This window comes from Schistocerca nitens, chromosome 1 (assembly GCF_023898315.1).
Source record: "Schistocerca nitens isolate TAMUIC-IGC-003100 chromosome 1, iqSchNite1.1, whole genome shotgun sequence".
Taxonomy (NCBI): domain Eukaryota; kingdom Metazoa; phylum Arthropoda; class Insecta; order Orthoptera; family Acrididae; genus Schistocerca; species Schistocerca nitens.
Genome location: NC_064614.1, coordinates 426,646,125 through 426,662,974, shown reverse-complemented (window position 1 = coordinate 426,662,974; position 16,850 = coordinate 426,646,125). Strand labels below are relative to the sequence as shown.

The window sequence follows — 16,850 nt, the reverse complement described above, 5'->3', positions numbered from 1 at the left end:
ACCATCCTTGGCTTACATTTTAGTAAGATATTGCCCACTTGCTCACAGCAAGAGTTCCTACTGCTTGTCTTTGTTCTTGGCAAATCCTGTCTTGGCCACCAAGGTTGCAGGATGCCTTACTAATTGAGAACTTTGGAGCATTATAGGCAGGGCCCCCCAACTCATGATTTTGATGATCTAATGTGCCAGTTGGACAGAATTTGGCACAATATCCCTCAGGAGGACATTGGCTAACTCTATCAAATAACTGCCTGCATAAGGGCAAGAGCTGGACAAATATGTTATTGACTTGCTCAATTTGTGAAGTTTTTATTCATGAATAAATGAACCAGTTCTTCTGAAACTGTAATCATTTGTTTGTCTTTACGTATACATCGCATCTACCAATTTCTATCCCATTCAAATAATTCAATTGTGGTGTGTAAATTTGAAAGACAATAATTTACCAAAGAAAGTTCTGCTGGTTCTTGATAATGTTCCATCGCTTCCTGCCAATGACAAACACAGAGATGGAGCTATCAAAGCATTATTCATACCACCAAATGCCACTGCTCTTTGTTGACCACTGAACCAGGGCATCCTTGAAATGCTACAGTAGTGGTATCATCACTGTTTTCTTAATTCACTGATATCAGCAACTGATAATAATGAAGACTGTGCAACCATTCTGAAGACGATTGATTTGCTAGATATCATAAGGTGATTGGCAGAAGCATGGGAAGAGATTCAGAATGTATCATTTGGTAATATCTTGGAAAATTCTTTTCGACCATTTTAAGGTGGACATTTTAACTTTGAATCCATGTGTAAAACTGAAGTCAGATAGAAACAATGATTTCATATCATTGTTCGAAAATGTACCGGGCTGTGAGAAGGTTGATGAAGAGGGCATCACAGAATGGATGGAAAGCGATGCAGTTGATGAACTAAATGAAAATGATATTGTGGAAATGGTGATGCAGGAGAACCAACACAGGAGGAGAAGTCAAACTTAGATGGCAGGAGACATCTTGTCCCACATTTGGAAGCGTTCAAGACAATGTAGTACAATAGTGAGGAGAGGGTAACAATGCCAGCTAAATTATCTGTTTGCGTAAGTGGTGGGGTATTTAGCACAGAAGAGGGCTAAAGGTGGCAAACAGTCACCTATCAAAGACTTTTTAAAAACCTCAAACTTGTAAATTTCACCTTTGCTGTTAGACCTGGCTTTTCAGATGTGTGTTATACATTCATACATTTCACATCATTTTATGTTTAATAATTTTTGAAGGTTGCACTGTGTAGAGAACAAACACTAAGAACTAGCATGGACTACGAAAGAACTCAGAAAATGGGGAGTAATATACAAAAGGGCACTTTGAATGGTAAGGCTGGGGTTGGAAGAGAGAATGTATAGAACAGAACTCTGGTCTGTCCTGCTTTTTTGTTATCCAGTCTGACCTTATGCCACATTAAGTCAGATAATCGAGAGTGTACTGGAGTTCCAAAGAGAACGACTTCTTACATCTAGCAACAACTATTGATCAACAGGTGCACAGCACAGAACAACAGCCTTCCAGCAAATTAAAAGAAATATATCTAAAAAATATTACTGTAAATTAGTGCCCAATAGCTGTTAAGCATTATTAATGGAGTAAGCTTTTCTTGAGAGTGGTTTGTCCTGCAACTGTTTTGTTACACCGATAGTCATTTGAGGTCTATGAAGATGTGGACACGTAGGGACATGGGCTACTTCGTTCCGTAGGAAGGCAATGTTTCCAATATGGAACTCTCACCAGGGATATCTACTTAATGGGAAAAGTATGTGCAGAGTTAAGTGGTTTAGGGACACCATAGTTAAGTAGCAAAATTTGGATAATGCTGAGGAAGCAAATACTGTTGCCCTGTCATTTCGGAAAAGAACACGTAAATGTAGACAGGGACAAGTGAGTTGGAATTCGTCTGTTTGTATAGAAATTGCTATGAGAAGCATACAAAACTTCTACTGTCATACTGTAGGGAAAAATCTTTTCAAGAACCCGAGAAAGTTCTGGTCCTTTGTAAAACCACTAAGTGAGTCAAAGGCTTCTGTTAGTCACTTGTTGACCAGTCTGGTGTGGCAGTAGAAGACAGCAGAAGGTAAGGTAAAGTTTTAAATTCTGTGTTGGGGAGGGGGGAAACATTCATACAGTAGGATTGTAAAGAACTACCATCGTTTGACTGCTGCACAGACTCCCTCATGGACCATCTTGATAAAGGCATCCCTGGCACTGAGAAGCATCTGAAACAGTCAAAAATAAATAACCTGCAATGTTTGGTTTTACAGAGCGTACTTATTGGCAGTGGGCCCTGACTGAGCTTGTACTTATCGTGTTTCTCACTCAGTGCAAAGTCCCAAGTGAATGGAAAAAATTCAGGTGATTCCTGTATATAAGAAGGGTAAAAGAATGGACATGCAAAATTATGCTTCAGAATTGTTCACATCGGTTTGCTGCAGATTTCTTGAGTATATTCTAAGTTATGAGAAAAGCATCAGTCCACAAATGAGCACAGGTTTAGAAAACATTTCCAGTGCGAAACTCAAGTTTGCACTTCCCTTACACAATATCAAGCAAACCATGAATGAAGGGCGACAGGAAGTTTCCATATTCCTATATTTCCAGAAAGTGTTTCAACACAGAACTCCACTGCATACTGTTAATGAAGCTCGGAGCATATGAACTAAGTTCTTAGATATGCGAGTGGCTTGAAGACTTCTCAAGTAATAAAACCCAGTACATTATCCAGGACAGTGAATGCTCATGACAGGGAAGAGTATGAGTGGATGGCTGTTATTCTCCGTATACATAAATGATATGGCAGCTGCAATATGTGGCTGTTGGCTGATGATGCTGTTGTATATGGGACAATATGAATGGCAGCTTGCTTGAAAGTAGAAAAATGTAAGTTAATGCAGATGGGTAGGAAAAACGATTCTGTAATGTTTGAATACAGTATTGATTAAATATCTTGGTGTAACACTTTAGAGCAGTATTAAATGAAATGAACATGGAAGGACCACAGCAGGCAAATGTTTGATTTCAGTTTATTGGTAGAATTTTAGGAAAGTATCTCATCTATAACTAATCTGACCCATTCTTCAACATTGCTCAACTGTTGTATTCGCCATGGAGGTGGATTGAAGGATTATACCAAAGCAATTGAGAGCCGTGCTGTTGGATTTCTTAAGCTGTAGGTTCAGACAGCCCACAGGTATTACGGAAATGCTTTGTGAACTCACAAGGGGATCCATGGAGGGAAGAAGATGTTGTCTTTGTGAAACACTGTCTGCAGAAAGATTCTACTGCTGCAAATGTTCATTTCTCATGAGGACGAGATAGAGAAACTGGGATTTGCACAGTGGCGTATAGACAAGTCATTTTCCCTCTCTCCATTTGTGAGTGAAACAGGAAAGGAATTGACTGGTATTGGTATAAGTTACCCTTCGCCATTCACCATATAGTGGCTTGCAGAATGTGTAGGTACATATGTAGCAATTTTGTCACTCAGTCAGTTGCAGCTTAGATAATTTTATTTCAGCTTATTAGTAATGCCCCGAGTTTGTTGACGGGTAATTTTTCTTTCCTAATGAGGTACACATTGTTCACTAGTACTAAAGTCCAAAATGTTCTGTCTATAGAAATGTAAATTTAATTTTGCATTTTTCAGCATATAGATACTTTGCTTGATTTAATTTTTCAAGGATGTCATTTTTAAGATTTTACTTCATTTTTTACATGTTTATAAAACAACAGTTCTTTTAATGTTGAAAGAAATGAACAATTCATGTGGCTTTAGGAAACTCACATCAGTTTTGCTCCATACATGTTGAAGATAAATTGATGGTTTATTTGCTTATTGTGATTGTCACGTCATCGTTGTATTTGTACCAGGTATAGCTAAACAAAAATACCGATGTACTAGATGTAATGCCCATTTATGAAATACCTGTATGTGAGTGTCAATTTTTTAGTTTTGTTTGGAAACTAAAGCAAAATATAAAAGTGCATGTGTCAGTTGTTTCAGGAGATGTTGAAATATTTTCTAAATGTGAGCATGTGTTCTATGTCAACAGAAGTTCACTTGCCTTTGAGAATCTCTGCTGGGTCATACACTGCAATAGCCCTAAGATGGTTCAGACAAAAATTTTCCTTGCATCTTCAAAGAATGAGATTTCTTAAATAAAAAACTAGTCATTTAAATTAATTAATTCTTTTTTTTCTAATTTCATTTCCAACCTGCTATAATGTTTACCATTGTTCTAATCTTTACATATGTTTTATATCATTTTAAGTCTTTTTAATCGATATTTTCAGTTTACTTTAGTGATAATTTTCCAGGTATTTTAGGTCATAAAAATGAGTCCTTTTTCATACTCATAGATTAAATGAATTCTCACTCGGGGCAGCTGCCACCATTCTCACTCCACCTGCACACCATTGCTGGTGCCCAGTGATCCAGAAATAAGCCAATTTCTTGAAAAGTATAAAGTATACTGACTTGAAAATTCTCAGTGTGTTGACATTAAAAAACAGCTAGCACGGTACACCTCGTTCATATGTCTGTTATATTAATGCATTTGCTTTTGAAGAAGAATATGCTGAATACATATACAATAAAACCATTTACAGACCTGGTGAAGCAAATAAAAACAACTTTCTCATAATGGGTACATATGGTGCCACATATATGTATACAGGTAAAGAACTTAAATGCAAAGTTACTTCTCTGACAAACACTTTTCATGTAGTGTGGAAGAATTTAGATTTCTATGTCCTGAAGTGAAAATCATAATATTCAAGATGAAGATGACGTTGGTTGCATTGAATTGGCGGAAAAATTTAGCAAGTAGTAAAAGAAGTAGCTCTGCATCCCAAACCAATAAGATCAGTAACTGAGTTTGAGGCTGTTTTGAACTACTGAGACTATTTGGAGATTGTGAAGGAGATAGTTTTCTCATGTGACAATCAAATATGCTATTAGCAAAGTCACATTGTTTAAAGCTGATGTTTACTGTGATTTTAAAATTTATCAAATGTAGTGGCAGAATTCATTCCACAGCTGAATGAAATTATGAACAATCTCAAGTTTGGCATTGAGAGACGTGAGTATGATTCTTCATAATACAAAGCACAAAATTATCAGTAATGTAAACCAAGCCTGTAACCAATGGATTTCATTTACAGTTGGAGCAGGTAATGAGACTATACATATGTATAATCTTTTGTAATGATTTTCTTATGTGGGTTTTACTTATAGTGAACAGTCCACCTCCGTAGCATAGCAATAGTGTTACTGCCTACCACACAGGGGCCCTGGGTTTGATTCCCAGCAGGGTACTGGGTGTTGTGTGTCCATCATCATTGACTCACAAGTCGCCGATGAGGCGTCACCTAAAAAGGACTTGCAATACTGCAGCTGAACTCCCTGAATTGGGCTTCCCGGCCAATAATGTCGCACGATCATTTCCATTTTTATAGTGAATGCGAAGCAAAAGTGCAGAATCAGCATGAGGTAAGGAGAAGAGCCAAGAATTCATCAAATCAGTAACCTCATGTCTGCAATCAAATGACTGTGGGAAACAAGAGTTTGTTTAATGTCTGCTCAGCTTCCACTGAGCAGCAACTTGAGGATATTGAAAAGCCAGTTTCTTTCTTCTTCTTCTTCTTCTTCTCTCTCTCTCTCTCTCTCTCTCTCTCTCTCTCTCTCTCTCTCTCTCTCTCTCTCTCTCTCTCTCTTTAAGTTAACTTTTGAACAAGGAATGTGAGGTTGCTTTTTGTGATGTCGGTTGTGTTCTAGTGAGGAAGCCAAAGTAATGTCACATATGGGAGAACATTGTCAAACGTGGAAAATATTTTGTGTAAGGGGCATTCAAATGAAATCTGGTCACTAGTGTAAAGTATCAGTAACGATTTTATTAACTCAAAAATGTAGTTGTACAAAGTATACATAATCAAAAATAGTCACCGAAATTGTTGGCACATTTATCCCATTGCGACACTTGCCAGTTGATTCCATCCTTGAAGAAGCTATTAAGCTACTGTCAGATCCAGGCCTGGACCCAGTCACACACTTTGTTGTCCATTACAAATCAGTGTCAGCGAATAGCTTGTTTTAGAGGTCCAAACACATGAAAGTCACACGGGGATAATGCCATTGAACGACATGCCTCGGCGTATAGATTTGATGGCTCGTCTAAGGTTCTGTGAAGTGGTTTGATGACGCTGGGCATTATGTTTCATCACCTGTGACAATATGTGGCAGAAAGCCGTATTCCTCCTCATGATAACATTGCAGTTGACTCAAAGACAAGTTAATGTGTTGATGCATTATGATGTGGGCAGTGCCCACGCTAATACCCAGTAACCGATGGATCTTGTCCTGATGATTTCGCGGTTGTCCAAAACTAAAGCATTCACTTCCGCAACCATTTCTGGTGTGATGAGATGATGAGTGGTCCAGATGAGCATCATCCTCCAGTGGCTTGCACCCCTCAAGGAATTTTTTGCGCCATTCCATAACACTTGAACAACTCAGACTGTGCTCACCGTACACAGCCTTCATCAGTCTATACATTTCACGGCCTCCAACTCCCTCCGCCACCAAAAATCGAAGCACTCCTCGTGACCACTTTCTCTTCATCGTGAAACCACACTGGCACTGTGCTACATCAGATGGTGTGCATGCATCAGTTTCTCTACCAATAGATGGCGCCACCATTCCCGCAATTATGTGGCGCCGCCTTACGTGTAAGGAAAAGGTAGTTGTACAGACCATATTTCATTTGAGTGAACCTCGTAACAAAAGGAAAATGCATTCAAGGAAACTAGTAAATTTTGAGACAGAATTGTTAAGATTTAAATCTTTGTGGGCATTGTTTTAGTGACATTATGTAGGATGGTCAGAAACAGTCTGAAAAGCTAGGTTTTCAGACTTTATATCTAGATGTTTTCTTCTTTAAGTGTAAATAATCCTTGCTTATGCTAATTGTGACAGGCATCATGGTATAAAAAAAAGATTACTAATGTCACCATTCTGTCTGTTAAATCTTAACTCTGTGTTGAGTGGGCAGATTCAAAGGGTTGGGTTGTGTGGGAGGAAGAGACCAAACAGCGAGTCATCGGTCTCATCAGTTTAGGGAAGGATGAGGAAGAAAGTCGAACTTGTCCTTTCAAAGGGACCATCTCAGCATTTGCCTGGAGCGATTTAGGGAAATCATGGAAAATCTAAATCAGGATGGTTGGACGCGGGATTAACCGTCGTCGTCCTGAATGCAAGTCCAATGTGCTAACCACTGCACCACCTCGCTCGGTGGGATGTGAGGAACAGTGTCACTCCATATTATTCAATTCTCATTTTCGTTGTACAAAATTTTCCATATGTTGTGCAAAGCCAGTTATTCCTTTGCTTAATCAGCAGCATGTTTCTGTTGGGAAGTGTTGCACGTACATCAGTTATAATTTATGTGACATAGCTGTTATGCAATTCTACAATGTCTTAATTTCTTATCGATACAGAGTGAGGAGTTAATGGCACAGAAGAAGCTGCGTACTGAAGTTATCCAGTTGGAGGATGTCCTAGCACAACTTCGAAAAGAATATGAGATGTTACGCATTGAATTTGAGCAAAATTTGGCAGCGAATGAACAGACTGGCCCAATAAATCGCGAGATGCGTCACCTAATTACTTCACTTCAAAACCACAATCAACAACTCAAAGGTGAAGTTCACCGTTACAAGCGCAAATACAAGGAAGCCAATGCAGAGATACCAAAGGCAAGTAGTCTCTCAAATGTCATGATATTGCAAGCAAATATAAACGAAACTAATGTCTATTTTTTAAAATAGTAAAAATTCATTTGTTTGAAAACAATTGTTAGTAGTGTAATTAAACAGCCTGCTTCAGTTGTTAGATATAATTATATCCTGTCTTTTATCAGTTTGGCAATTTCTTGGCTGGGTAATCATCTAATTTTAAGAAGTTGAAGAGTTTTATCTGTTACTTTATTTATTGTATTTGCGTATGGTTACAATTGCACACCAGTAAATATGAAAGAAACACTGCCCTAGTGGTATGGAGAAGAGTAACGCTTAGTAATGAAATTGCTTGTTTACAGTATTTGTCTTACCTTCTAAATATTGTGCTCATTGATAAAACAGGGTAGAAAATAGTGTTAAAATCTGTCTTCATTTTTATTTTTCCTTTTATTCCAACATGGCTCTTACAGCTTTCGTGACCTACAAAGAAAAGTGTATCTGATTTTCTAAAAAATCATTTTCTACAATCCCATGTTGAATCAGTTGCATTTTCTGTGTTTTCAATGCCATATTTTGATTTAACAAGATACTGCTTTATTGTCTTGTCATTCTTACCACTGACTCTCTGTCACTGACATAAATCACTTAGTTAAAACTTGGTATTAATTTTTGTTATTGCATGTTGTTTGACTCTTTCTCATAGTTTTTGCTCACACATAGTTTAAAATACTGTATCACACAAATTTGTTTGTGCCTCACAAAGCTATGTTTTTAAGCTATTTCATTGCTGTATCCCTTGCAACTTTATGAAAATTTGATCAAGTATCATAACATAGGAAATCCAAAACCAGATATAAAAGTTTTAATAGCTGTCTAGTTTATAGTTTCACCATCTATACCATGACAGTTGTTTGCTTTTGCTGCAACACTCAAGTTACAATTGTAAGACACTGAGGTTCGCCAGCAGTTTCTCTCCTTGCAGCACCACAGGAGAGTACGTTGTTAGTTTGTCAATTATTGTATGAGCTGCTTCCTAGAAGTGTCTTTTTTTTGTCTACTTGTGTGCTTAGTTGTTTAATTATTATGTGTTTGGGTAGGTGCAGTCTTGCATTTGGATAACTGTTGGGTGTGTAATTCTGCCAACTTTAGTACCGATACAGACTGTTATTTTTGTATTTGGATGTAAGCCAAGTTGGTGAACCTTCACTCCCATTTCCAGACGGTGCTGGAATCTGTGACGCAACTTGAAGCTGGTACCAATGAACACCACTTAGGGGGAGGGGTGGGGGTGGGGGTTCCTTGACTTATGGGTCCAAGGGACATCCAGCCCATCACACGTGTCACCAGTCAGTCCGCTACTGTAGCCACCCTTGTTACTGCATGCACTGAGGTTTACCGCTCACCAGTGGTCAAGTAAGAGGTTGTCATAAGGTGTGGCAGGCAGCGAAAGACTTTCTATGCGGCCAATTGAAAGGTCTTCAGCAGCACACACAATAACATGCTAGACCTCTTGGCAACAGACGATCCTGAGCAAATAGGGAGCATCATGGTAGATTGGTGATCACAGGGTTGTTGTAACGAGACTAGACACTGTGATATCCAAACCCACCAAAAATAAAACCGAAATATATCTACACTTAAAAAAGCAGATAAAAATTCGCTTGATGACTGCCTAAAAGACAGTTTCCATTACCATTGAACTAAATGTCTTAGTGTAGACCAAAAAGTGGCTTGGAATTCCAATAAGTAGTACCTACATCAATTGAGAGATTTATAGCAAATAATTTAATAAGAGACAGAACTGTTCCCCCATGGTACACAAAACAGGTCAGAATACTGTTGCGGCAGCAACAAAAAACGCATGCCAAATATAAAAGACTGCAAAATCCCGTAGACTGGTGAAATTTTACAAAAGCTTGAAATTTAGAATGGATTTCAATGTGGGATTTTTTAATAATTTCTACAATGAAATTGTATCTTGAAATTGGCAGAAAATCGAGTGTTCAAGCCTGTGTAAAGGACTCAAGCGGCAAGACACAATCTATACCTTCACTGCACGACAGTGATTGTAATGTAACCGATGATAGTACAACTAATGAGGAGTTACTAAATACAGTTTTCCAGAATTCAAGGCACATAAAGTAAATATTCCAGAATTCAAATCAAAAACAGTTGTCAACAAGAGTAAAGCAGAAGTAGATATCGTCATGTGGCAACACAGCTCAAACCACTTTATAAAGACAAATTTTCCAGTCCAAATTGTATACCAGTTAGGTTCCTTTCAGAGTAGACTCGTTTGATAGCTTCATACTTAGATGCAATCACTTGCTTGATGAAAGATCCATACCTAAAGACTGGGAAGTGACACAGGTCACACTAATACTCAAGAGAGAGAGAAAAGATGAGTTATCTGCTGAATTACAGACCCTATCACTGATGTTAATTCACAGTAGGATTTTGGATCATATACATCAATCACCACAGTTTCAGAAAATATTATTCTTGTACAACACAACTAGCTCTATATTCTCATTAAATAATGAGTGCTATCCACAGGGGATCTTTAATTAATTCCATAATTCTAGATTTCCAGAAAGCTTTTGATACCATTCCAAACAAACAGCATCTAATCAAATTGCTTGCCAATGGGGTGTCATATCAGTTGTATTACTGATTCGTGCTCTTCTCTCAGGAAGGTTACAGTTCGTAGTAATTGGTGGAAAGTTATTAAGTGAAACAGAAGGGATACACCTGGTATTCCCCAAGGAAGTGTTATAGCACCTCTCCTGTTCCTAATGTATATAAAGGATTTGGGAGACAATCTGAGCATCCCTCTTGAATTGTTTGCAAGTGACACTATCACTTAGTGTGTAGTAAAGTTGTCAAAACCAATTTCAAAATGATTCAGACATGGTATCTGCATGGTGTGAAAAGTGGGAATTGACCCTAAATAATGAAAAGTGTGAGATCACATACTTGAGAATGAAAAGTACCCATTACATTTTGGTCAGACAGTAAATCATACAAATTCAAAGGCCATCAATTCAACTAAATACCTAGTGATTACAATTATGAACAACTCGAATTTGAACATAGAAAATGTTGTGGGGAAGGAGTACCAAAAACTGTGTTTTATGGGCAGGACATTTAGAAGACGCTACTGGTCTACCAAAGAGACTGCATACACAACACTTACCTGTACTCTGCTAGAGTATTGTCACGCTGTATGGCATCCTTACTAGACAGCATTGATGAAGGACATACATTCAGTCCAAAAAAGTGCACTTCTTTCTGTATTATCACAAAATGGGAGAAATTGTTGCAGTACAATATGAGAGTTGGGGTGGCAATCATTAAAACAAAGGTGTTACTCTTTGTGGCAAGATCTTTTCAAAAAATTCCAATCACCCACTTTCTTCTCTGAATGCGAAAATAGTTTGTTGATGTTCATCTATGATGACAATAATAAGAGAAATGAGAACTCTCACTGAAAGATTTAGATACTTGTTTTTCCCACAGCCTTGAAGAGTGGAACAGTTGAGAGTGCCAGTAAATTGCAAAGTAGTCATGTGAATGTGGATGTATTTTGTAAATCAAGTAATAACAGAAATGAGAAAACTCATGATATATGAATAGTATATTGCATCAACATGTTGTTCTTGTGCCTTGAAATTTTCACTATGTGGCAGGATGGGCACTGATTTGAAACTTCAGGCACACAATTTGAATCTGCCTGGAAGTTTCAAAGTTCCTTATGCCCTAAAAAGTTCTTTGAATCTTTGTGCAACTGTGTTTACTCATCCATTGAGGATTTAATAAATTTTTTGATGCATCAGAATTACTTGTAATTGCAGTAATTGCATTGGCTACTTGGTTGGTATTTCTGGGTCCACGTAAATCCTTAGTGCAGGATAAAAAGAAAGAGCGCAGTCCTTTTCAGGTATCATATAACAAGTATGTTGTGAGCGAGTTCATTGCTCGCATCAAATGTGCTATTTTTTAAAATATAGTGATCTTATACACACACACACACAGTTCCACCAGAACAGCCCAAAGTACTCTTCAAACTCGTACTGGATGATTCTTGTGCGATTAAGCAGTATGTTAACCCTTTCATTGTGGGCACACATACAAATACTGCTATGCCACTCTTCAGGTGTTGTGGATGTGTGTGTGCATGTTGCTTGGATTTTTCTACAGTGCCATGGACATCTGAATGTGTCCTTAGCCACAAGCCTCTCACTGCTGTGGATGAGTTGCTTCCATATCACGGTGAATAAAGAAGTTTAGAGTATATTTATACAACGCAGTACCTCATTGTGTAGTATCATTTGCAGAAAACCTCATTTTGATATCGTGTTTATAAGATATAACAATTGTTATGACCATGTGATTCGTGATGCACAAGAACGTGAATGCATGTATCGTGTGCGACTGTCCTTCAGATGTAAAACCCAATAACTCAAGAACAAAATGAGATATAGTCCTGCTCTCAATGTAAAATAAAATTTCAGTATCTTATCTACATTTCATTCAATGAAACTAAATTAGCTAAAATCAACCACATGAATAGTTTATACAACGTGTTTTTAGCTTTGCGAACTCTTTAAAATTTCGTAGTGTTTTGCTTAATTTGATGCAGTGTAGTAAGTATAACGAATAACAAAAAGAAATGCAATTCTTTGTGGAATAAAGGTAACAGGATGTGAGATGTGGAAAAAGCAGATTTTTTCCACATAATAGTTTTCTTAAAAATCAGATGGTATTTATTTCATATCAGCCAGTATGCCATCCCTCGGCTCCGGCACCAGCATTTTGTGAGCAGTACAGCCATAACAAAAGCAGCATCAGCATGGAATGCAAAGAGCTTGTTTGTAGCAGCAAAAAGGGTTGAAGGTACTAAATGTCACTTCAATCAGAAATTTGTAATTTGTGGCAAATAGTCAATAAACTATGCAAAATATGTGTAGCATGATATTTATGAATTATTTTACAAGTAGCTCTGTTGTGCAACACACTGAAGTGCCATGTGCTACAAACTGAAAAAAAGGGAAAAAGAAAAATGTGTTTTCATATATGATGGAAATGCATTAGTGCTGGGATTGTTGTTAGTGGTACAGTTTTGTAACTATTTTCACATAATACACTGTAACAGATCTAGTTAAAATAGTTTGGTAGAGTGTCAGCTACATCTACATATGTGAAATGTATGATATGAAATGTGATTTATTCATCTCCTTACATACAATTTTCATATCATTTGATTTGATGTATAGAAGACATTTCAGGTTTTACGAGAACAACATTTTTGGGAGAATTATAAAAGTTGACAATATTTTGTATAAATATCTGAGGTACAGCAATGCACATAGTTATTATAGTTTTTAGTACACAAAAATAAAACACGTAATTCCCTTGTTCAAACTGTGAAAATGTCTCCAATAAATTCTCCAATACAATAATAGCAATTTTCCACCAAAAAAGTGAAGAGCAATCTTTTCAGTGAACCAAGTTCCATGTTAAATGTAGTACTAACTTTTATTGCCTTTTACATTTTTAACTCCGTGTATTCGGGGTTTTCGGAAGTTTGAAATTCTCTCTGTCAAGTGTATGTTGGATTTTATGTAAGAAAATTAACACCTCATGGTTATACGTAGAGGGAAGGTGTGGATAGTATTTTTAAATTTTTTAGCAACATTTGACAGAATACCCATTGTTTGGCAACAAAAATAACCATAATTATTATCTTTTGTGATACTGGGAGCTAATGACATTTGCTGAATTTCCCCAGAAGATTTATGCAACGGCAGTTGACCGACTTAAAGTAGCAGTGATCTTTGTGGTGTCTTATGTTTGTGGCACCTGACAAAATATGCATTGCAAATGCATTCTTTATTCTTATTTTACAGCTGAAAAAGGAAGTTGAGGATCTTACTGTGAAGTTGGGGCAACAAGCATCACAGGAAATGAAGGAAGGTTCCATCCTGGAGTCATCTTGTAAGGAAGAGGATACAGGCTGCACACAGAATGCTGTGCAGATCAAGGAAGAGCCAGGAGTTACGACAGGGAAAGAGGGAGCAGAAGAAGAACCAGAGGTATGTTAATACATAATATAATTAAGTGTCCCAGCTGTTAATTTGTACATTGCTCTGAAATTTGAGGAGTGCATTTTGTATTGTATTGACAAATAGTTAATTGTTACTTTGTAGAAATGAATGATGTATTATTGCTTGTGAACTGATACAGTACTATGTTTATAAAAGTAGGGAATTTTATGTTGTTGGTGTTGGACGAAATGTGTGCATTCACTTATGGAATGTGGATCTTCTTACCAAGAGAGTGAGTCTTGAATAATTTTATGGAAAATACACAAATCAAAAACAAAACAAAAAGCTTAAGCAGGTAAAGTTGTGTAATAAACACATGGAATAAAGAAAGAACAATCCGATCTAACAAAGTTTTCTGAGTATGAGACCATGTCACTATATTAAAAAACTATACTGGAGAAACCAACATTTTGGCCATGTTTGCAGTGGTCTTGTTCTGGGTTTAGACCCTTCTTTTATGTCAACTGCCTCTAGCAGTGGAAGACTACACAGTTATATGATCTAACAAAGTGCACAATATTTTGGGAATAAAGTGTTGTTCTAGCCAGGAGTCTGAAATCTATTAATTGTTGAATATTGCAAAATAATGCAGACTGACAGAATTAGTGAACAAATTAAAATTCCAAAAGAATTTGATTTGTGGTGAAAACAAATTATATTTAATTTTATTCTATGTGATCTTCAGGTGTATATTGTGTCATCAATTAGTACCACAGGAAATAATCAGGGAAGGTATATTCTGCGATTGAGATGCTCTCATACATTAACATGAAGTGTAAAGATTTATGATCTCCAATTTTACATGTCTAGGAAAAGGAAAAGTGTGACACACTTACAGTGTTTCCCTTTAACAACAACAACTGGATCAAGACATGAATGCTATTGAAGTCTGCAAGGATTCTACACGGTCCACATTTTGCATGTTACTATAGTCACTAAGATGAATATGTACCGTCTTACTCATGCGGAGATTATTGGTGCTGGATATTAAGGTTTTTGATAGTGTCAACCAATCACTGAGTGTACATTATAACAAGGGAGGGATAGTGTACATTATAACAAGGGAGGGATGAGCGATTTCCTATTTCTTAACCTTTTCAGTTCGCTGATTGCACAGTGATAACCAACAACCAAGCTCCTTAGTGAAGAAAGACAGTGAAATGACTTTTATCTACTAGACGGAAAGAACACACAGGCAATACTGATCTGTATGGGCATGGAGAATATGCTAAATAAACATTGTATTGTTTTTTGCCCAACCAATAGTGCAGGTTGAAACTGCCACTGTAATTTTAGGACTGCCAGATATTTCTCTAAGGAGTGTTGTTCCAAGGACATTCTGCTTCTGAAGTTGTTCATTGACAAGATTCTCATTCATGTCAAATGAGAATCAGTGCAATTTAATTCATGTTCTGGTTGGAAAGGACACAAATTGGCTTACAATTAAGAGATTTAAGAGACTTTTGTGAGGACTTTGGTGTGATGAGAACTGCATGAACTGGCATTGTCAGTTCCAAATACACTTTGCTGTTACACTAACAACAGTGGCAGGTTTCAACAGTGCTGTTTGTATGGAATATTAGGAATTTACAGCATTACTACAGAACTCCTGTACCTCTTCTTCACCATTTTTAGCCCTTGAGTGAAGGTAAGAGATTAACAAGCATTGCAGATTGTTGTACTCTAGACCAGGGGTTCCCAACAAAACTTTCTCGAGGACCCCCTTATTGAGCATGATTGATACCTTGTAATATCACTGTATCAGGTACCTAAAAAAAGCTAAATTAAGAGTCTCGTTTTAATGAGCCACATTTTAATCAGCGGTCCATTTTTAACTATGCGAACTGTAGCTTCTGCGAAAAACAATGTTTCACAAACACTGTTTTAATACAGAATATTGAATATGTAAAGAACACGGTCTGTGAAAGCCCTGGCATTAAATTAACAGTGGCTGATTGTCATTTGAAATGCGAGTTTCTGTGGAAAGTGACTGTCAGTTATCAGCTACAAAGAGGCAGTGTGTGCAGTCTAATGGCATACAGCAGAACTATTTCCCTCTATCTAATTCTAGTTTTGCACTAGTGTGTGCTAGTGTCAGTTGGCTCTAGGAAGACACTAGACGCAGAAGTTAGTGTTCACTAAAGCTCTGCTCATGCAGGAAGCAGCCAAAACAAAAAAAATCTGTTATCACACGAAATATAGTTAATATATTTTTTGTTCTAATAGCATCTTGCGGTCCCCTGGGGGTCCGCGGACCACCTGTCGGAAACACTGCTCTAGACAACATTGCCAGGTATTTGTTCATTGTGAAAATGGCCAAGTTCTCTGTAAGGTGTTACTTACATCCATGTGGGCCCACATAAGAACAGCTATCTTTGAAAAGGAAAGTTTCTCGCCACTGAACACAGTTCAGCATCTGTCCATTTAAAATCCCTTTCTGGGTAATTCCATGTCCATACAGCGCAGAAAAGTAACATTTTCAACCTGAAATCCTAGATTTCTGTTAAATTGGTGCATCCAGTGAGCCATGTGAGAGATGGAGAGTATAAGACAGTTATGAAGGAAGTTCCAGGCTAGCTAAGTTTGGAAATCGTGTGAAATTTGCACTTCTGTCTCAACATACAGGAGTGTAATACTGTTTCTAATCCAGAAACAGCAATGAAAGTTATATCATTGAAAAGCTAAGGCTGGAACTTTACATCGAGATGCAACATGATGGGTTTCTAAGAATATCTATTACTGGGAGAGTGTATGTCCTTACAGTTTGTGTCACTGGAACCAGCCTTGTGAGAATGTTACATCTTCTGTAACACTTGTCTTGTTTGGCTGGAAGCATTAATGTTGAAGATGATCCTTGTTGGACAAAAGGCCGACCTGTTCTACATTTGTTACCTCATACAATCCTAGATGTATGCAACCACCAGTGCAGACAACAGACCCATGTATGTCTGTTAATATAATTTTATTC

General features: G+C 37.4%; 1 protein-coding gene across 4 annotated transcripts in view; it reads left to right on the top strand.

Annotated features, from left to right (window-relative positions):
• The window catches only part of LOC126250572 (E3 ubiquitin-protein ligase Bre1), a 260,407-nt gene that overhangs the window by 125,828 nt on the left and 117,729 nt on the right, over window positions 1-16,850 (top strand). For all 4 annotated transcript variants that reach the window (XM_049951572.1, XM_049951573.1, XM_049951571.1 and 1 more), the window contains exons 9-10: window positions 7,536-7,793; window positions 13,685-13,870. In XM_049951572.1, coding sequence (XP_049807529.1) covers window positions 7,536-7,793; window positions 13,685-13,870 — 444 coding nt within the window. The remainder of the gene's footprint in view (window positions 1-7,535; window positions 7,794-13,684; window positions 13,871-16,850) is intronic.